This window comes from Erigeron canadensis, chromosome 3, assembly GCF_010389155.1.
Source record: "Erigeron canadensis isolate Cc75 chromosome 3, C_canadensis_v1, whole genome shotgun sequence".
NCBI classification, from domain to species: Eukaryota; Viridiplantae; Streptophyta; class Magnoliopsida; order Asterales; family Asteraceae; genus Erigeron; species Erigeron canadensis.
The window spans coordinates 6720394-6743814 of NC_057763.1; the positions used below are offsets into that span (position 1 = coordinate 6720394).

General features: G+C 32.6%; 1 protein-coding gene across 1 annotated transcript; it reads right to left on the reverse strand.

The window, feature by feature from the left end:
* Window positions 1-939: 939 nt before the first annotated feature.
* Window positions 940-7070, reverse strand: LOC122592876 (probable receptor-like serine/threonine-protein kinase At5g57670). Its single transcript, XM_043765196.1, has 7 exons — window positions 6716-7070; window positions 6189-6443; window positions 4856-5013; window positions 4609-4688; window positions 4364-4499; window positions 4066-4215; window positions 940-1347 (listed from the first exon to the last, which is right to left on the reverse strand). Exons 1-7 carry the CDS (start codon window positions 6915-6917, stop codon window positions 1171-1173), a joined length of 1158 nt encoding a protein of 385 aa, XP_043621131.1. The 5' UTR covers window positions 6918-7070; the 3' UTR covers window positions 940-1170.
* Window positions 7071-23421: the final 16351 nt, after the last annotated feature.

Here is a 23421-nt window from a genome sequence, read left to right on the forward strand (position 1 = left end):
TGAATGTTGTGGATTTGGGAATGTAATTATTTGAACCAACTACTTGGTACTTAATTGGTACATAATTTATTTATAAGTTATGAACATAAATAAATCTCACTCATCTTAGTATTTGTTGAGACATCCTTATCAATTTATCATCACCAGATTAGGGGTGGCAATTTCTAATGGGTTGAGGAAAAATGGGTTTGTGACACAAGAGTCAACGCGATTAACTGGTTTAATAACAAGGGCTGGATTTGGTTTGGTCAAAGATACTGGTTACAACCCTTCAACCCGTTTAAAACTACCTACGATAAAGTGAAATGTTATACACTTATTGTTACCTTCCACAATGGTAACAGATTTATGATTTCTTATTGTAATGCTTTTGGTACTTGGAGGTAAATGGGTCGGAATAGGTATTGGGCTGGGCTTCAGAACATAGCTAGACTTGGGCTAAAAATTCCACCATACTTAGATATTTACTAATTTACACAAAACTACTTGTATAATTCAAGAACGATCATATTCCGTCTATAATTATCAGAAAGTGATAGGATATAGTTTCTGTGTGTCATGTCCTACAGAAGTCCTACATGCTCGCTGGTGTTGTCCCGGCCAGATGGAATTATTACAATGGGCTGGACATGAAAAGGCTTATTATCAGTTGGTCACTAGCCACCATGAGTTTCTATGATTGTGCATTTTTGTGAGCAAGTCCTCCATGTGCATAGAGAGATCAGTGGGCCATCATATCTAGTTCACACAACTAAAGTACAACTAATTTGCACAACTATCATTGTTGTTTTCTTTTGAAATCTTAAATTTAATAACGTAGTCAGAAATTGAGGTCTAAGGTATTTAGAAACAATAGAGTTTTATAATCATTATGATCAGTGAGTCCTGACCATCCTTCGCTTCCATATGGCTCTGTCACTCCTTAAATATGAAGTGAAATATCTAAATAGTTTTGCATATATGTATCATATCGATATGAGAAAACTCGTTATGTACATAATAAAGTTTGTTGCGGTTCCAATGCGTTTATATACTCTTCTCACAAAATAACAATGCTATACCATCGAATGGTTTGCAAAATAACTATGTTATATATATCCGTGTGAGATAAAGAGCATATATATACACGTATGTGAACCATCTAATGATACGACGTTGTGTCCTTTCTAGCTAACTGCTTTTGGTTGATACCGAATCTTCATGACACGGCGAGGATGTACTACTACTATCACAAAATTCAAACTCCAGATCCTCAAAACCCCAAAACTCATCGTGTTCTTCTGTTACTTCGTCGGGCATTTTCCATCTATTTTTGTCGATTTCTTCCTTGGACATTACATCGAGTACCTACAAACCAAGATTAAGAATTATTACGCCATATTTCATAACAATAGCAATTATTAGGTATGTAACGGATATAGTTAATTACTATATTAATCATGTAATACACACAAAGTTAATCTATTCACTATCAAAGCTATGATATTTGACAATATCAACACATTATGGAGATTTATGGTGATCTTTCACTATCAAAGTTCATCTATTCACGAAATGGATAGAAAAATGTACATTTTGTTGCTGATTAGTAGAATTGTATACACTTCAACAATAATTCTAATATCAAATCCAGTAAGAAATGAAGTATGAGCGAGAGATATAGGAGGCTGATCATTCATATATATAATTATATATGTATAAGGACAAGTTCTTCTAACTTGGTTAGTTTAGTTGGAAAAATCTCAACCTTAAATAAAAATCTAAGGTGAAAATTTAAATATCATATTTAAAGTTAGAACCTTAATTATTTTAATTTAAGGGTTAATATCTTTTTAACTTGATCTTTCAAGTTGTTCCAACTTAAGAAAATATTTATCTTTTTTGTGGATATTCTTGTATATATCCAACGGGTGGGGTTCCCTTTATGTTCTCGTCAAATCAAGAGATTTTCATAGTGATAAGAACTTCAGAAAATCCTTACCCATATCAAAAGGTTATAAAAGACTATATATGCTAGATAGGATTTAAAATTCGAACTTTTGGTGATCTTTTAGGCATGTGAATTCTGAGATAAAACTAGCTTTTATTCAAAATGTTAAAACCCTGTCTATGTTTACATAATTAATGATATAACTATTTTGTGGTTGCATAATTGTCAAATTGTATACATGACATATATGTACAGTTGTACACTGTTGAGTGTGCTGAATGCAAATGACAATTGGGAAGTTGGTGAAATAGAACATTCATAACATAATTTAAATAAGAACCACAAGATTATAATTAAGTAAATGTCTCTTTTATGATTTTAGTTAATTAATCATTATTATGTTGATCATTAAAAGACGAAAACTAAAGTCAAGAAAAACATATACACGCAATCATACATACTACGTTGGATTGAGAAGATGACAACGAGTATATGAACAATTTTGCTAAAAAAAAATTAATTATTGCTTTTGTATAATATCACATGTACACAAAGACCCTATATTTAGAAAAATTGTCCTTAAACAAAGAAATAACAGTTTAACCCTCATTATTCATTAATGTATGTGGGGCAGCTCCTAGGGCCACAAACATAAGGTAATCCCTTAATAATGATAAGTTTTAATAGGTAGAGACGGTTGAAATAACTTAATAGGTCAAATTAACACAATTTCAACATTTAGACTAAAATTAATGGTTAAAATTTAAAGTTAATTTTTTAATTTTAACATTTGATTTTAATAGGTTAGGAGTTAGTCAAGTTGAAAATTTTGAGAAAATCCTCGCCCGGTTTTAATAAGTTACATATATAGTTGGCACAAAATTTTTGAGCTGAAGTTGTGGTTAGGAATTTGGAGTTGGGACTTGAAAATGAGGCAAGAAATTGAGCTTCTATTTCAACCTTTCTTACATAAATTTATTTTTATCTTAAAAATCTTTCGGGGGTTTTAGAAATTTTTTGAGGTTAGGACTTTTGATCTCAACTGCATGTCCAAATATATGTTTGACAAGGGGCTTTTAGGAGCTTGTAAGCCCCGACCTTTTAAAAGTAAGCCCCGACTAAAATAGTATTCCTGTTTGGATACATATTTGAAGTATAAAGTCTCAGCCCCAAAAAAAGTCTTAGAAGGTCCGAAAGATCTTTAAAATATAATATTATATGAGAAGGGTTGAAATAAAAATCTCTAACTCCTAGCTTCATTTTTCAACTTCAACTCCAAGCCCCCAGCCACAGCCATAGCCACAGCTGGAAATTTTTATACCAATCGTACCCATAATGATGGAGCTACACATCGACTGATTTACGGTTTCATTTTCCATCCAAAATTATTTATAAACACTATCTGATATTATTTTTATGTATCAATTATAATTCAATGTTAATTGCTCATACAATACAAATTTATGTATTACCTCTGTAGACATAATGATTACGCTATTCATAATATATGAAATGATTGTCATGAAGATACATTTATAGAAAAGACAAGTGAAATATTGTGCTAGGGTGTTAATTGGAATCATGAAGGGACAAGGACATTTTATATGGTGATAGATCGATATTTGATAGCTAAGTCGACTTATTTAATCTACCTTAATTACATTCAATTCATCTATCTATATTTAATTAGTTAAATGATAATTGAAAATTCATATTTAAGTTTGTCAAAATTCTTCAAGCATATACTACACGATTCACTATAAAAATAAAGGTAAATACTTTATATTTTTATATGCTCCGACATGGTCCCCTACGCATGGTTATAAGCGTCCGGGAATGAGCAAATTTCGAAAATGACAACCCTTGTAAAAAGTTATTACAACTTGATATAAAAAAAATTTACAATCACTTTTATTTTTTATATATTCCAACATTATCTCTTATTCAAATGGGTTATTTTTAATATCTTGCTCATTCGATTGCAAAAAGTAGTATGTTGTCAAGAGTAAATTTTTTTTTTCCTCAATAGTCATTTAAATTACAGTATATATTGTAAAAACATGTAACGTACATGTATTTATATTAAAAATACTTAGCATAGAAAATCTTTCGAATATTAAAAATTAACTATATACCTCGCTCATCGTAGGACGCCAAGTAGACGAGGCTCGGATACAAAGTGATGCTGCGAATCCAAGTTTACTAAGTTGTGACAAATCATATTCCCCTTCGAGTCTTGAATCCACAATCTTTTTAACCTCTCCTTGATCAAGTATTGGCTTTGCCTTTAAAATTAGAAAACCAAAAGTAGTAATTGTAAGTAAAATTATGCATGAATTATTACTGTAATACGCAACTTGTTTAAAAGAATTACAATAACTTGAGTTAATTAAATTGATTAATCTAATTAATTAAGTTAAATGTTTGCATTACCCAGCCATGCAAGCTTTGATGGGACCCATCCACAGATTTCTTGCCGGATATAATTTCTAGTAAGAAAACACCAAAAGCGAAAACATCTGTTTTTTCATCCACCACGCCGTGCATAAAATACTCTGGAGCCAAATGCCTATATAGATGTCGACAAATTAGAAAATAATATTTAACAAAGGCATATAAAGTTATTAATTAATACAATACAATTAATTAATAGTTAATCAAACAATTAGTGAAGTTACCCAAATGTCCCTTCAATTGGAGCGATTGAATGATGTGTCCATTGTGAAGGTAGCCATTTTGCAAGTCCAAAATCTGATATCTACCAATGATCATATATATTGACAAATTAAATACTACTTAAAACTAATTCGTGAAAGCAATAATAATATCCAATCCCGTCAAAGACAGAGTATTAGCAAACTAGTGACAAAGTAGAAAATTTTCAATTAATCACGAAGTTAAAACGAAAATGAAATGATTGCATACTTGTGGTTCGAAATCTTTGGTGACCAAAACATTGGATGCTTTAATGTCTCGATGAATTATTCTTCTTGGACATACTTTGTGCAAGTAATGAAGCCCTCTAGCGGTCCCGATTGCTATCTTGTACCTCGTGTTCCAATCCATTACTGGTAAATTCTCATCTACCCAAAAATCAATATAAGACAAAAAGAATATTTTGAGTACTGTTTTTTCAACAAATATCATATATGATATCTACATGACATATTGACATTGGAACACATAATAGATATATATACGTTTTTCCACATCGTTGGGCCGGGCTTAAAAGAAATAACCTTAAGTAAAAATATTAGATATATAATCGATTGTTATAAGAAAGTAAAAGTCATCTAAAAATCGTACATATATAGTACTAGCATCGAATGCATATAAACTGCTGTTGGACATTTATATAACGACTTTATATCTATTGTACGTTCTACTATTAATTAAAGTAATTAAGTTTAATTGATACAGAGATTGTCTACTGTCTCTCTACATAAAATTATGATAAGTTATGATTGTGATTGTCCATTAAAGTACTTCATAATTTTTTTTTATAAAAAATGATAAATACAGCCTTTAAAGTTAAAAATTGTATTTTTTTTTATAATAAGTATATAACTATTTAATGCAGCTTAATTATAGTTATTAAAATTATATTTAACAAAATAAAATCTTTCTTAAATAAGAGAGTATTTTTTTTTTTTACCAATGACTAATATGTAAATGTAATTTTGTTGCAAACTAATAATAATTCTCAATAAAAAAAAAAAAACGAAAAGAAAGGCTAATCAAATGTGTGACTATGCACTATTCAAAATATTGCAACTATGCACTATTCAAATAATTGCAAGTTTGCAATTATATCTATATATTTTGGCGATATAACCATTAGAAATAGCTTTACGTCCCATTTTTGACATATTCTATTCCTCTTGTATTTTAGCAAAAAATAATGATTGGTTTGCAACAAAAAGTAAAATTAGCTAATTACAACAACATCAATAATTACAGATGATATCCAAGTAAAAAATATGCATTTCACCTTTAGGCATTTGAAAAATGACCCATCAACCAAATAGTTATTTTTTCATATCCTAACACGAAAAAGATAAAAGATGTGTTTGTAAAAAAAAAGGTAACAAAAACAAAAAGGGTGGTGATATTTTCACAACAACAAATTGCGACACAAAATGTACAAGTTTATGTTTAATAATTAGTTGTACATTTTACTACTTTTAAGAGTTGTGTATGGTGAAATATTGTTATGTACATGTGAGTTTAAAAACAAGAAAAGGTTGAGAAATAGTACCATGAAGAAGAGATGCTACAGAACCTTTAGAAGAGAACTCAAAGATGAGATAAAGACCATTGTCCATACAACAACCCAAAAGTGATGAAACATTTGGATGATTTACATGACCAAGTGTTCCTATTTCTGTCAAAAACTCTTTCTCCTTCCTTTCATCACAAGATATTTGTGTTAGTCTTTTCACAGCAATTGTTTGTCCATCTTCTAATACCCCTTTGTAAACCTCTGCATATCCTCCTTTGCCAACCATATTCTCTACAATATATCATGTAACAAAAAGTTAGTACGTGACACTAAAAAAAGATTAAAATCCACAAAAAGAAAGTTTTTATAGATGCCCAGAAAGAAATTTGTCATTTAATTATCCATTGCCTACCTGGTGTTTAATTTGTGTTAAAAGAAGCTTAAAATTTTATATCTTTGGGTCGAACCCGTTTCAACCAGTTACGTTTTAATAAAATTTCTGCCGTTCCAAAAAAAAAAAAAAAACTTGAAATGATTGGACTTTTGTACGGAATTATTATTACCTGAGCAAAAACCATTAGTAGCAACATAAATCTCTTCAAAAGAGAAGCATTTCCAAGTAGGTTTCTTGAAAGAATCTGTTTGATCAGCATTATTGTTGAAAGATTCTTGTTTCATGAAAATGCATTCTTTTGGCAAATCTTCTAAGCTATTTCTCTTCATAGAGAAAAGCCTCTTGAAACTTCCTGTTCTAATATACCTCATTTTTTTTTCCTTCTAAAATTCTTGATAACCTCTCTCTAGGGTGAGAATTAAGGGGACATTGTTCAGAGATTGTTTGAAATGTTTTGTTAAGAGAATACAAAAGTTGATTTAGAATTAGAAGAAAGAAGGTAAGGGTGGATGTGGGTTTTAAATGCTTTGTGGAATTTGAGGTGGGTAGTAGTAAGAGTAGTTGTATTATTAACATGAAATCTGTCTCAAATGTCGGGTCAATGGGTCAAATCTTTGGACCCATGAGTAGTGAATTCAAACTAGTGTTGGCAAATCCAAATCATTGTCTATTCGGGTCATGGCAGGACCCATCAATTATTTGCTTAATCTTTATTCCTCTTTGAATTAATTATAAGGTGTGGTTTGTTTGTACTATGTGGATTGTACCCAGTACAAATAAGGACAAAAGCAAACTCATTTTGATCATCTAATCAATACATCTTGGAATATAATTGTTTTCTTAAGAGCTCACAAACGTGAAGTCTAGAACACCATTAAGGTTAATCCAATGGCAAAATATCATCACATTTTGTCCCTATCCGGTTGTACGAAATCCAGGCTCGGTCAATAGCATCAGGCTAAACCTATAAGTTATTTATCATGTTCTTAACATGTGAATTTCATACGACCAAGGCACTGATCACTAACATAAATTAATTATGTCGGATCGAGTCTGGATTTCATATGACCTTTCTTTGGGGATAAAGTCATAAGAACATGTTAAAAGGAAACGATACACGGGATCAGAAATATCATCATCCAAAATAAAAGATTGTCGTCATAAATTTGATCATATCATCCAGCATATTAAGACTAAGAGACAGCCCATAGCTTTTATATTTAGATTACGAGTTTATGTATAAATAGTGGCTTGATTATCATTGTAAATCATCACTTAAAATCAAGAATACAATCAATTCACTCTTTCGTATTATCTATCATGGCATCAGAGCTTTGGTTTTGATCTCATCATATATCAATTCAACCCACAAAATAGCTCGAGCCACCATGGCAAGTGATGTCGGCGGCTCTGACTTAGCAATGCAAATAGCAAATCAGTTACAAACCCATACAAACCCGCAAAAACAAAATCCAAAATTATCAGACAACCTTCAAATCAACCTTAAATTAAACAATCAAAATTATGCCCTCTGGACTCGGATGATCCAAGTAGCCATAGGAGGTCGATCCAAAAATTTGTTAACACATTTAACCGACAACCCACAAGAAAAAGCATCATCGGATAAATATGAGATATGGGAACAAGAGGACCTGACCGTGTTCTCGTGGCTCATTCAAAATATCGAACCCGTTCTTGCCGGCAACCTTACTGAATATTCCACTACAAAAGAGTTATGGGACGCCTTAACCGTCACATATAGCAGTGGGAAAGACAAGCTGCAAACTTTAAATCTTCACATTAAAGCCAATGAACTCAAACAAAGTGACAAGTCACTTGAAGAATTTTGGATTGCTTTACAAGGTGTATGGGGCGAAATAGATCGAATGGATCCGAACCCAATGAAATGTTCTGATGATATCAAAACATATGCAAAAATCAGAACAGAGCAAAAGCTCTTTTAATTTTTACACGGGTTAGATCAGAATTTCGACACCATTAAAAGGGAGATCCTCCGAGTGGACCCACTTCCATCCGTAGAAGCAGCATACGCCACGGTTCGCAAAGAAGCCGCTCACCAGAGTATTCTGGGAGCAACTAAAAATGATTTTACCGGGCATAGCATCCGGTTTAATCGCTGGAGATATTGAGGGATCTGGTTTCATAACCAAGGGATATCGCGGGAGATACGATGCGAAGAAATATCCAACAAAAGATGATAAATCACATCTTAAATGTGAAAAATGTGGCATGAGTCGACACACCAAAGACGGGTGCTTCGAAATCATCGGCTATCCGGATTGGTGGACCGATGGTCATAAAACGGCGAGCAAGTCGGGTGTCAAGAAACTCCCCACTGTCGATTCAAGTAATCCCATAAAAAGAAATAATGATTTGAAGTCAGATGGGGGTTTTGTTGGCATAGCGGCGGCCATAAATGGAGAAGAGGGGTGCGGCGACCGGTTGGTGGTAGAAGGTAAAGGGAAGAGAGAAGGTGAGAGTATTTCTCACAAATATCACAAAAATCCTTCTCATTTTTACCCTAAATCTTCTCAATGTTTTTTTATTTTATCCTCAATATAAACAGATGGGAGGGGGTTCGGCTTTAGTGGCCCATCAAAATGAAAATTTAGTGGCCCAACAAAATGGGTCAGTTTTTATGGCCTAACAGAATTTCCACATGGACCAGAACACTAGTACAACCCGAAAGAACTCCAAAAATCTGGACAGATCTTGGATATTCGATTGTGAAGCTGCCGACACAATGACATACGAATATTCTGATTCTATAAAATTATCAAATCCCAGAAAAACTCATATCCATGTAGCAAATAGGTGAAAAATGGATGTAAAAACCGGGGGAACAATCGAAATTTCTCCAATAATTAAATTATCTAATTGCCTTTATGTTCTTTCTTTATCACATAAACTTCTATCAATAAGTCATGTGATTAAAGAACTGAACTGTTCAGTACTTATGCATCCAACGTTTTGTTTGTTACAGTATTTCAGGACGGGACAGATAATTGGGCATGGCACTGAAAGACATGGACTATATTATGTTGATGAGGTGGCTCAAAATGGTACTGTGATGCTGGCTCATGGATCAATTGAGAGGGAAGCATGGTTATGGCATAGAAGATTGGGACATCCATCCGTTAGTTATTTACATACTCTGTTTCCTGAATTATTTGCTTCCAATAAATCTGTTCCCTGTGAAACTTGCATTCTAGCTAAGAGTCATAGACAAAACTTTAGACCCAGACATACTAGAGTTAAGGTACCTTTCTTTTTAGTTGATTCTGACGTATGGGGTCCGGCTCTTGTTTTAGGGGGTCAAGGTTTTCAATATTAAGTTACCTTTGTTGATGATTGTACTAGAATGACATGGATTGATTTTTTGAAAAATAAAAGTGAAGTGTGTGAAAATTTTTTTACCTTTTATACCTTTATCCAGAACCAGTTTCAAAAAACCATACAGATTCTCCGTTCAGATAATAGAGGGGAATATGTAAATTCACAAATGAAAGTATTCTTTCAAGCTAAAGGAATAATTCATCAAACCTCATTCCTTCATACCCCGGAACAGAATGGTGTTGTTGAACGAAAAAATTGACTTCTTTTGGAAATGACTAGGGCACTTATCCTTGAATCAAAAGTTCCAAAAATTTTTTGGCCAGAGGCCCTTCCTACCTCCACATACCTGATCAACCGTCTTCCAACAAAAATTTTGAAAATGAAAACACCGTTGGGCACATTGAAACAATACACCACAATCCCTGAACCCCTTACACTTCAACCTTGGGTGTTTGGATGTACAGTTTTTGTCTATATTCCCGAAACTTACCAGGATAAACTCGATCCGTGTGCGAGAAATGTGTCTTTGTGGGGTATGGCATCAACAAAAAGGGTACAGATGCTATCATCCTAGCACTCGTCGGATTTTCACCACCATGAATTGTGACTTTCTTGAAACCAAATATTACTACTCCACCTAACACAGTGGTCAGGGGGAGGAACAAGATGACACACTGTGTTGGTTGAGTCATGGCACTACCAGTGTCACCGAAGAAAAGCCCACTAATCACAGTACCACAGTTCCTGCAAATTCCACCTTGAATACCACTGCCACTGAAGATTCTGTCCCGAACCTGGTCTCCAATTCCGAGGTAAGTAATTCTCAACCTATGAATTCCGTGGGTGAAAACTAAGGTAATATCACTAATGAACATGTGGTAGAACCTGCTGATGAGAATAGACAGGAACAAGAAGAACCTATTTCCGAGGAAATACCGGGAAAGTATATACTTTCAGAAAGATCGACCACAGGAGTCCCAACCAAGAGATATTCTCCAGGAAAACCCAGTAGAAGCTCGAAATACCCTATGGCTAACATGGCTGAGGGAACCCTTTCCCAAGAAGCAAAAGCATTCACTGCAAGTCTCTATTCAGAAGAAATTCCCTCAAGTGTAGAGAAAGCCCTAGAGCCAGCTGTTGGGAGGAAGCTATGAAGAGTGAAATGGAGGCATTAAGGAAAAATGAAATATGGGACAAATGTATCCTACTACAAGGAAAGAAACCAGTAGGATGTTGTTGGATTTTCACGATAAAGTATAAGCCAGACGGAGAAATTGAAAGATATAAGCCCCGGTTAGCAAAAGGATACACTCAAACTTATGGTATCGACTACTTTGAAACCTTTTCTCCAGTTGCAAAAATTGATACCATAAGAGTGATTTTTTCCATAGCTGCGAATCGGAATTGGCCACTTCACCAGTTCGATGTAAAAAATGCATTTTTACATGGAGAATTAAAAGAAGAGGTATATATGGAAGCACCACCTGGTTTCACTCAGTCTTAAACCAGGAGAAGTATGTCGGTTGAAGAAGTCATTATATGGCTTGAAACAGTATCCCAAAGCATGGCTTGGCAGGTTCACACTAGCGATGAAGAAATATGGATTCAGACAAAGCAACTCAGACCATACATTGTTTCTAAAACACAATTGTGATCGTGTGACATGTCTAATTATTTATGTTGATGCCATGATCATTATAGGAAATGATGAAAATGAAATCAAGAAGCTGACAGAAGGGTTATTTACAAAATTCGAGATGAAAATCCTGGGAAACCTGAAATTAATATTTCCTAGGGATTGAAGTAATGAGGTCACAGCAAGGAATCTTCATTTGTCAAAAGAGATATATACTAGATCTCATAGCAGAAACAGGAATGATTGACTGCAAACCGTCTAAAACACCTATGATGATGAACCAAAAGTTGTTCAAAGAAGACGGAGCCAAATCAGCTGACAAAGAAAGGTATCAACGAATAGTAGGAAAACTGATTTACCTCTCACATACTCGCCCTGATATAGCGTATGCTGTTGGGGTAGTCAGTCAATTCATGCATCAACCTCAGGAGGCACACATGAATGCAGTCTTAAGGATCATCCGATTTCTCAAAAGAACATCTGGTCATGGAGTCCTATTTAGATCAAATGGACATCTCAAAATACAGGTATATACAGATGCAGATTGGGCTGAGGACAAAAGAAATAGGCGATCAACTTCCGGATATTTTTCCCTGGTAGGAGGAAATCTGGTGACCTGGAGGAGTAAAAAGCAGAAAGTGGTGTCATTATCAAGTGCTGAAGCAGAGTTCATAAGTATAGCCAAAGGATTAACAGAAGCAATATGGATTAGAAAACATATGTCCGAAGTAGGATTTCCACTAAAAGAAAGCACCCAGATTCTATGTGATAATGAAGCAGTTATCCACATTTCAGAGAATCTTGTTCAACATGATGGTACAAAACATGTTGAACTTGACAGACATTTTATCAAAGAAAAACTAGAAGCTAGAATTGTCCGTATCCCATTTGTGAAGTCATCAGATAAACTGGCAAATATACTAACCAAAGACGTAGGAACGACTACCTTTCATGAGTGCCTGAACAAGTTGAATATTGGTGATCCCGCCAATCAACTTGAGGGGGAGTGTTAAAAGGAAACGATACATGGGATCAGAAATATCATCATCTCCCAAAATAAACGATTGTTGTCATAAATTTGATCATATCATCCAGCATATTAAGATTAAGAGATAGCCCATAGCTTCTATATTTAGATTACGAGTTTATGTATAAATAGTGGCTTGATTATCATTGCAAATGATGACTTAAAATCAATAATACAATCAATTCACTCTTTCGTATTGTCTATCAAAACATATCACGTCCGGCCATAAATCATTGACATAAATTAATAATCATGTTCTTAACATGTGAATTTTGGTTTAGTGACATCCCCTTAGATAAAAGTTACACATAAATGATGTATGTGTAAATAAAGTTTATTTCCCCAATATTCTGAGGAAAATAAATAAGGGACAATCGTACTATGTGTTATCATGTTTGGTCTAGCAATATTCATAAACGAGATATCGACGCATTATTCAATCGTTTCATAGTGGACCAGTTCAGTTATAAACTAGCGTTGTACTCGCGTGATGCGGCAGGAAATAAGAAAAAAACACCGGTGGTTTGATGGTGGTTTGTGGGGCGGCGGCGGGGATGGTGGTTTGTGGGGTGGCGGTGATGAAAAAGAAAAAAAAAAAAAAGCCGGCGGCGGTGGATGGTGTTTTGATGGTGGTTTTTTGGGCGGTGGTGGATGGTGTTAATGGGGGATAGCGTACATAAAAGGTAGATTGCGGCGGTGGATGGTGGTATTTGGGGCGATGGTGGATGGTGTTTATGGGGGGAGAAAATCAAAGAAGGGGGGAGGGAGAGAAAAATCGGAAATCGGATGAATGTATGTGTGTGTAATGAGCGTGATGGAGAAAAAATAGGGTAGTGTAAATTAGGAGGGCATAAAAGACATTTTAAAGGTAGAGGTGTTAAAAGGGGTGGGGTAGTTTACTTATTAAGAGAGTATAGATACTTGAAAATTTGAAATATGTGAGTCATTAATTGGTTTCAAAAGATTACTAATTGTTAGTCAAACGTGGACAGTGAGAGTTAAAATTAGAATTGGAAAGGAAAAAAATTGATCACCTGCTTAACAATTTATTTTTTCAAATGTCTCTGGATGTTTGCATTTTTTTTTCTTTTCACTTGAGAGACATTAGAAAGTTGGTGTTTACTTTTCTTTAGGTATTTTGAAAAATTGTACTCGTAACTATTAAAAACATTTTGCTTTCTAACGTAGTAATTTAAATATGACTGGGCATGTAACGTTGATCTTTTTGCTTACGTGGTACATGCTTAGACCATGCCAATGGTATTATCAATTTGTTGAAGCAAACCAGCATCTGCAACCTTATTATATCATCATTCATATTAATTGAAAAACACAATATATTAACTAAAAACAAATTAAAAATGATCCATATTACAATCTGCTATCGATTTGCCTTTACAGAAATTCACCTTATAAACTGAGAAAACAAACTGAAAGTACAATAGAAGCAAACTGAATCTCATTTGCCCATTGGTTTGAAAACTGACATGAGGATATATAGAGTAAATTATAAGAATCATCCCTGTGGTTTATTAATATTAACAGGTAGCATTCCTACTTTTTATAAATTATGATTTCGATCCCAAATTTTTGACCATCATCCACACTTTTGGTCCAAAAGTAAAAAATATTGGTCAAAAAGTCAACATTTTTAGACCAAAACTGTTGATGGGTCTCCAAAGTGAGGGACCAAAACCGTAATTTATGAAAGGTAGAGATAAAACATGCAATTTTTAACAAACCACATGGACGATTTTTGTAATTAACTCGCATATATATTATACGGCATAACCTTATAGTGTAAAAAATATTATGCCTAGTTTCAAATGAGTTTAACCTCTACTTAACATAGTTACTTGTTAGATGGTATATAATTGATATAGTTTGGTTGTTAAAAAAAAATCAAATGTTCCTGAAGTAAAAAAAGAAAAAAGATGTTTATGTCATGTTTGTTTAAGCATATTTTAATATTCAGACCCGTTCATTGGACGAGTAATCTCAAGATATAAAAATCTTATAACAATTGTAAAACAAAAAGTGTATGACCAATATCACAACTTAATGAATACGAAATGTAAAGAAGAAACATATGAAAATTAACTCTATATAAATATTAATTCCAGTTTACCCCCTTTTTTTCAACTTTAGTTAAATAAAAAGAGAAACAAAAAGTGTATAACCAATATCACAACTTAATCAATACAAAAGCTAAAGAAGAAAGATATGAAAATTAACTTCATATAAATATTCATTCCAGTTTACTTTTTTTTTTCAACTTTAGTTAAATAAAAAGAGAAACAAAAAGTGTAGAGTATATAATTTGAAAAATACATACCAATTCAACAAAGACCATCTTGAACGTTTTGATTTTCTTCGGGTTGTTCCACTCTGAAACAGTCCATACATGCACAACACGGAGTCGTAGATGATGGTTAACATGTGTTATTTTATAAGTTTTTTTTATTAAAGGTCGGTCATTTTTATTAAATAAATATTAAAAAAATAGAGGATTAATAAGGAGAGAGTATTAGGCTAAAGGAGGGGGATTAGGGTTGTGAAGTGTACCCCCAACCTCCTCTTTTAGTTATATTATAGATGTCTTAATGCAACAAACTTTAATATTTACCAAATATAATCTTCGGTAATCTGCAACAGATAGGCGGAGCAGCTCGAAGAGAGTCATCTATCTCTATTGATCGAGCTAAAGGTTTTATTTCAAGGAGGAGAAAAGGAAGTCAAGTGCTACTTATTACAAAAGGCGAACCACATAAGGATCAATGAGTCACTTATAGGCAAAAGAAAAAAGAGTCGACTTAGTCATCTGTTATTGGTTTTTTTTAAAGATCCATAACAGTTAAACACTGACAAGTAATTAATTAAAACATATTGTATATGTATATTTCTCTAAAATTTGTTTTTCTTCGGTTAAATATCTTCAAAGGACAAGCTAATTTTGATTCATTGGAGTTGTATGACCAGGCTTTGCCCTAGAACGCTTACGGCTAATTTCTTGGGACTAAGGGGATTTGTCTAAGAACAATTATTGTGCTTTAAATACCAAAATAATATATGATTATATGGGACTAGGGTGTTTTCATCTATTTATTATTATTATTATGGATGATCTTACTACAGTAGTTTGCAAAATGATTATGCATTTTTGTCGCAAGTAAATATAATCACAAATATAATCACATATGACACTGCTCTTTGTTTTATTGGTCACTTAGACTGTAGGAGCAAGGCGTTACTTGGGCAAAAAACGCATGAGAACGCCTGAGAGACGCCAAGCAAACTGCCACGGCAGGCGTTCTCGGTTAAAACAATGGTGACCCCGGCCGAAAAGAGATAGGATGAAATTTCTTATGAAAAAGAGACAACGGATCCTTTTGGACCCCACCCCAACATAAATGTTTGACCAGATTTTTTTTTCTACCTTTATTTCTCTATGTATACTACCTTTTCATTTTATAAAACACGCACACAACATACAACATGTATACTCATACTAAACCAAATATAACCATATTAACATCTCCAACACTATAATGTCGTCTTCGTCATCAACGTCGTCTTTTGATTCATTTGGTTCGGACGATTACGATGATGCCGTTGAAAGTGCGGTTGTTGTCGCCGTTACTTTGGCCATGAGGGTTGTGCAAGAGGAGGAGGAAGAAGAAGACCAATCGCGGCCGCGTTTTACAAGAAGGGTGGTTCTTGTACGTCGTCGCGCAAAGGCACAAGAGAACTTGATGCGCGACTAATTCACGGATCAACCGACTTAAACCCCGAGACAATTTAGACGTCGGTTTAGACTGCATAAGGGTTTGTTTTTGAAGATTGTGCGCGGCATGGAAAGGGAGTATAGATATTTTCAACAAAGAGTGAACGTCGCGGGAAAGTTAGGTTTTACCGCACTTCAAAAGTGTACGGCCGCAATTCGGCAACTAGCATACGGTGTGACGAGCGACTTGCTAGACGAGTTGTTAGACGAGTATTTGCAAATGGCGGAGAGGACCTCACGAGAGGCTCTTGGACATTTTTGTAGTGGTACGTTGCCTTATACACATTTTTATATATGTTCATTTATAAATATTTTTCTTACATTTTTTATCTACGTTACATTTTATGTATATGTTATATTATTAGTTTGTATATATTTAGAGTCTAGCTTATTTTGACTCCAAAAAGGGTCCATATAACTTACACATCATGTGTAAGTCGTGGTGGCGGTTGTCGTCGTCGTCAGAAAATCATGGTGGTGGTGGTGCTTACACATGTGTAAGTTAACTTACGCATGTGTAAGTCGTGGTGGCGGTGGTCACCGTCGCCGGAAAATCATGGTGGTGGTAGGAGGTGGTTGGGATTTGAGGAGATGAAGAAAATCAATGGACCCTTTTTAGACTCAAAATAAGATGGACTCAAAATAACTTTTCCATATATATATATATATATGCCTTGATGGAACAAGACAATAAAAACTATATATATTTTTAGGTGTAATTCAATTGTATGGACCTACATACCTACATAGACCAACATGGACTGATCTTCAGCGTACATACCTACGTACATATATATATATATATATATATATATATATGTTTGTAGGTTAGTTTATGTATATGTTATTATATATGTGTTACATTATTAGTTTGTATACATTTAGACCCCTTTTATTTATATATATATATATATATGCCTTGATGGAACAAGACAATAAAAACTATATATATTTTTAGGTGTATTCAATTGTATGGACCTACGTACCTACATAGACCAACATGGACTGATCTTCAGCGTATATATGATGTGCATAAAAGAGATCATGGTTTTCCCGGTATGATTAGTGGTATTGATTGTATGCATTGGCCGTGAGAGATGTTTCACACGGCGTGGCGAGGCACCCACACACGGGGTGACATAGGTAGACCTTCGTTGATTCTTCAGGCGGTTGCATCAAATGATCTATGGATTTTGAATGCTTTCTTCAGGCCACAGGGGTCTTATAATAACATCAACGTATTCAAGTCGTCTCCTGTTCCTGGAGATCTTATATATCTGGTTTGGCGCCCTCAGGCATATGTTTAATTTATATGGTTATTTACTAATATGTGTAATTTTATATGGTTATTTACTAATATGTATATCTTTATATGGTTATTTACTAATATGTAGGTTCCTTTTATTCAAACAGTAACTTTTATGAGAGAGGGTACTACTTGGGCGATGGGATATACCCCGAGTATGCTACATTCATCAAGACTTTTACCGATTTGGTTGACGAAAAGAGAAAGGTTTTTTTAAAAAAAACAAGAGTCGGCACGAAAGGGTATAGAAAGAGCTTTTGGTGTGTTAAAAAAGATGTGGAAGGTTCTTAATCATCCGGCACAGTATTAGGACAAAAGGCTCACGCAAGACGTGATTGATGCTTGTATCATCTTGTATAACATGATATTGGAGGACGAGGACAAGGCCATATGTCAAGACTACAATCCGGATGAACCTTCTCTAGTACCGGGTTATTGGGAACAAATTACTCCACTCGAACAACGAATTTAAAACCGCCATGCCATTAAAAATCGAGAAACACACAACATGCTTACGGCGGACTTGGTTGATCATCTTTGGTCAACCCAACCACATGACTTTGATCCTGATAACGAGGTCCTCCCGGATCTCAACGAGTACGTTAATTCCGACGATGGATAGCTTGTTTGTTTTTTTGATTAAATAATGTTGTAATATGTTATTTTTAAGAACTTAAGTTAGTATGTTATTATTAATTAAGAACTTTATTTATGTAATAACTTAATTTAGTATGTATTATTTAGTTTTTATTAAGTTGTTGTATGTTTTTACATGTATTTATAATTATAAATTTTGATTAAAAAAAGAAATAAAAGTCAAACTAGAAAAACAAATAAATTAAAATTAAAAAACTCATTCCAAAAGAACTCATTGCTCCAAGGATCGGAAAAGGTCCCCCTATCTTAGGATACAAATGCCATTTCAAGAAGAGTTTTTACCCAAAATGGTGTAGTTGAAAAATATATTTATCAAAATGGTGTAATTTAAAAAGTATTTACCAAAATGGTATTTTTTATAATAATATTTACTAAAATGGTGTTGTTATCAATTTTGTAGCATTTTGACTTAAAAGTAGATTGTATTTGTTTTATCAACTCTACTAAACTATTAAAACTTAAAAACTAAATTAATTTAGGTACAACTAAAACACAATATGTGTTATTCGGAGAAAATAGATTTTATTAGTTTAGAAAATTGAAAACAAAAATACTCAAATCTATCAAATATAAGATACGATAAATGATTGGAAGCTTGATCCATAAAGAGGAACATAAATCTTTAAGGGAAATGCTAACAAATGCCCTAAGGGCATCATTTTACCAACATTTATTATTTTAAATATTCCATATTTATATCTCACTTGTATTAATTATATTAAATTTATTTTATTATTCCCATTTTATACTTCCCAAATATTTGTTTCATTTATATAGAATTTGTTTTGTTATTTCCATTTCATATAATGTTTTTTTTCTAACTTCGTTTCTTCCTTGTACTAAACGAAATATTTTAATAATAAATGTCTTATATCTTATTATAAAACTAGCACGTTATCCGCGCAATGCGTCAGTGGTCTTAGCGGGAATAATGTGGTGGTGGGGCGACAGTTGGTGGTAGATGAGACGTCGATTGGTGTAAATAATTGATGTAAAAAATTGATGTAAAAAGTTAATATAAAAATATTTTAAAAGATAATCGATTGATAATGTAATTTAATCATTAATGTTAAGAGATAATGTAGGTGAAAATATTTTAAAAGGTGTTGAGTGAAAATTATTACATATTTTCAACATTTTTAAAATAAAGTGCTGTTGTAATATAGATAACTTTTAAAATATATAAAAAAAAATTAATCTTATTCAAGTTAGTATATACTTTAAAATAATAATTTGTATCTTGCATTTGCAAAAACAATTAATAAAAGACCCGGAAAACTTTAATTGAAAAAGTATACCATGAAAGGTGCCAAAATAACACTTATTTGAACAAACTAAACAAAATGAAAACTAGTTGGACATGACGAAGATCAAAGAACAATTAACGTTTTAGAATCTGTAATTTATTCTTTTGATTAAGGAAAGGTTAAAATGGGAACTAAAAATAAAGATAATATATACTAAATGCAAATGCGAGATAGAAACATGGAAATTTGTAGATAATAAATATTTGTAAAATGATGTCGTGGGGCATTTGTTAGCTTTCCCAATCTTTAATGCAAAATACTACATAAAAAGAAAGGTTAACATAGAAGCAAAGTCATGTCGCCTCATTCCATTGATAAACGCTCCTAAAACTGTAAAGTTATCCATTTACATAATATTATTTTTACATTAGACTATAAATTATTATATACAGCAATAGATAGATAACTAAAAAAGGTATCATTGCAAATAACCATCCCCTTAAACACCAATTTGTACTAATGATATATTGCATGCTCTTAAGAATCTGTACAAATTTGTACAAACACAGGTGCCTAATAGAAGATCAGGATACGGAACATAAACTCTACATAATTCAAACTTTGGTTTTAAGTTTTTAAGTTTTAATAGTTTAGCAGAATAGATAAAACCAATACAATCTAGTTTTTAGTCAAAATGCTACAAATTTGATAAAAACACCATTTTGATAAATATTATTATAAAAAACACCAATTTAATTAATATTTTTGAAACTATACTATTTTGATAAATATATTTTCTAACTACACCATTTTAGGTATTAACTCTTTCAAGACCCCATCCTCCTACTAGTCTTACCCACTCAATCTCGAAACTTTAACACAAGTTTTCTAAAATTTAGATGACTATATTTGAGACATTGGAATTTGTATACCTACCAAGAATAACCTTCTTATCAATTCTATAAGAATCTTTTATGTCACATTTGAATGAAATGGTAACAACCTACTTTAACTACTGTATTACGTTTAAGTTTTTCGTCAAAGAAAAAAAACATAGTTATGCGCCTTTAGTTGTATAAGTTGTTTTTAGTTTTCAATTTCTAATTAAGAAACAAATGAACATTTAAAAAATGCATTCAAAACAAAACAAATAGTATATATATATGGGGAAAACCAATATGCTTCTAGCAGTAGGGAAGAAACATATTTCTCCCTTACAAACTCCTCCCATGAAAATCACATGTATACATACAAAATTTTGCTCCCCTCACAAAATCATGAAAGTATGGTGTTTCTAGCAGCATACTTGTTACTCCCTATATATATATATATATATATATATATATATTTCATATTAAAAAATATGTTTTAATATATTTATGGAGTGATGAGCTAGGGTGGGCGGAAACTAAGGGTGACCAGAGATTGACAAAGACGTAGGTGAAAAGTTAAATAGTTTGAGGTTTTAAAATTTGGAAAACTGAAAAATGAAAAGTGCAAAATAATAATAATAATAAAAAATATTTCTATTTTTCCATTAAAAGTACAAAAAATGTCTTCTGTTTTCTTATAATTTTATTTTCTCGAAAAATATGATTTAATCGCGTTTTCTGTTTTTTTTTGTTTTATAAAAAACAAAAATGAAAAACAAATGGTGTTTTTCCCAGCTAAACAGGCTATTACATATATATAGTGATATATAGAATGCGGGTTTAGGTCATGAGAATAATTCAAATCACATGCAGCGGCGGTACTAGAATCGAAGGTGACCCGTATTATAATTTTTTTTCTACTAGCCTTGTATCGGTATAAAGTAGCGATAACAACAATAACGACAAAATTGTTACAACTTTTAGCATTTTTTTAATGATTTTGGCAAATTTTTAATGGATTTTAAGAATTTTTGGCACTTCTAGTAGTTTTTATATATCGTTTATTTGTACAGATACATACATATAAGTTTTATTTATAGAAAAATGTTTTAAAAATTTTAAGTTCGTTACATTGATCGGTATATCATATTTGTTTAACGCTTAGTACAAAAAAAATACGTCGTTTTTTGAAATATTTGAACTACATGAATGATTTAACGGATCCGTAGTTTGGACTTCGGACTACCCCTAAATGGCCCTGCTGTGTAATTACATCACATAAACTACATACCTCGTATAACTGAAATTTGTTGACACAATTTTTCACAAGCAATTTCAGAATGTTGTCGAACGTGCCCACTCGTTTTCACTGACATATGATGAATGTTGGCATTTTACCAAGTATATAAGTCATGAAGCTTAATATCGTGTGGTTTTTTGAAAGGATGAAGATCATTCAAAGTTATTTTGATCTTTGGATTGAAATTAAAGATCAAGATTTAAAGATCATTTTTGAATTTTGACCCTTGATTTTAATTCAAGGGTTAGGATTAACAATTTTACCAATAAAGTTATGAATAACTTTAGAGTATCTCAATCCAAAAATAAGTTTGCATCTGTCGATATCTATTTTCTATTAGATAGAGCAGTATTTCTCACTGATAATTAAGTTTTCTTTCAATATAAGTATAAGATCTTTGTTATTCATTTGTGTAAAATTCATGACCATGATTACCAGAAACCGATATCTCTACCACAGGTAAGACTTAAGAGTAAGATTGTTTATGCCTCTGGGCCGGTCATATTGTGTTCATGATAGGATTTAATTAGTATCGTCGACATTGATACAACCATCGTGTTACCATTGCACGTATATGTACGTGAGGCCAACAAAACATGTGCATTTTTATGTAACGTTTTTATTGCTATATATGACAATAATAACTCACATGTGTCACATAAATGATTTTGTTTTTATTTACATTTCCTGACTCATAAATTAGGATGAAGAGATTACCATCAAATCGTCCATTTTGCTAAAGAAAAAAAGAATAAAAAAAATATATATTTATTAATTATTGAATATCTTTAAAAAACCAAGTTGGTGTGTTCATGCATGCATCTTTTACCAAAACATGACTTGCCACATTTATATTAACTAAAAATAAAAAAGATACAAGAAAAAGCTAGAGGTTAATTTACTATAATAAATTGGGATTGGTTGGTAAAAGGTTGGATAAAATTAGGCTTAGGGAGGGTGAGTTGGGTTAGACTACTTGACAACCATGTGATCGATGTTGAGCAGGTTTAGGGGTAGGTTAACAATTTTCCAATTATTATGTCCCTTTCTAACATCTCCACTCTTTTAGCTACATGTAACCCTTTCCAGCTTAATTAATTAATGAGTGAAGGCAAAAAAAAATATGTTTAAGTCAATTCATTTCTCACTTATTCACTTGTGTGTTTAATTAGCTAAGATTCTATAGTGTTTTCTGTTTCATCTTCTTTTATAAAATCTTAACTATGACGCCATACGGTGCCAATAATTTGTTGTTAAATTAGAGAGCCGTACCAAGATTACAAGTGACAAGTTTTATCTTTGACATAAACCCCGATTCACCCGATATGAATCCAGGCTTGGAAAACAAAATGTTTTAGATTAATCTGCTTGCAAAGTCCACAAACTCGTAAAAATGCACGTATTCTTGTGACAAACTAAATTAGAATAGCTGCCCATAAAGATTTTTTTTTAAAAAAATAGGTATTACTTCAATTAATTTATTATCGAATTAAGAGAGAGCGGAACATATATATATGACGGGAAATAATTAATCCTCCTAACTAATCAATATAAAAATTCTCCTAATTACAAGATCATGACATGTGGCATGATGAAGAGATAAGATTAGATAGGATAATTATTAAAATCTACATGTCAAATTTTAAAGGTTTTAAAAAGATTTTTAAGATGATTTTTAGGAAGATTAAT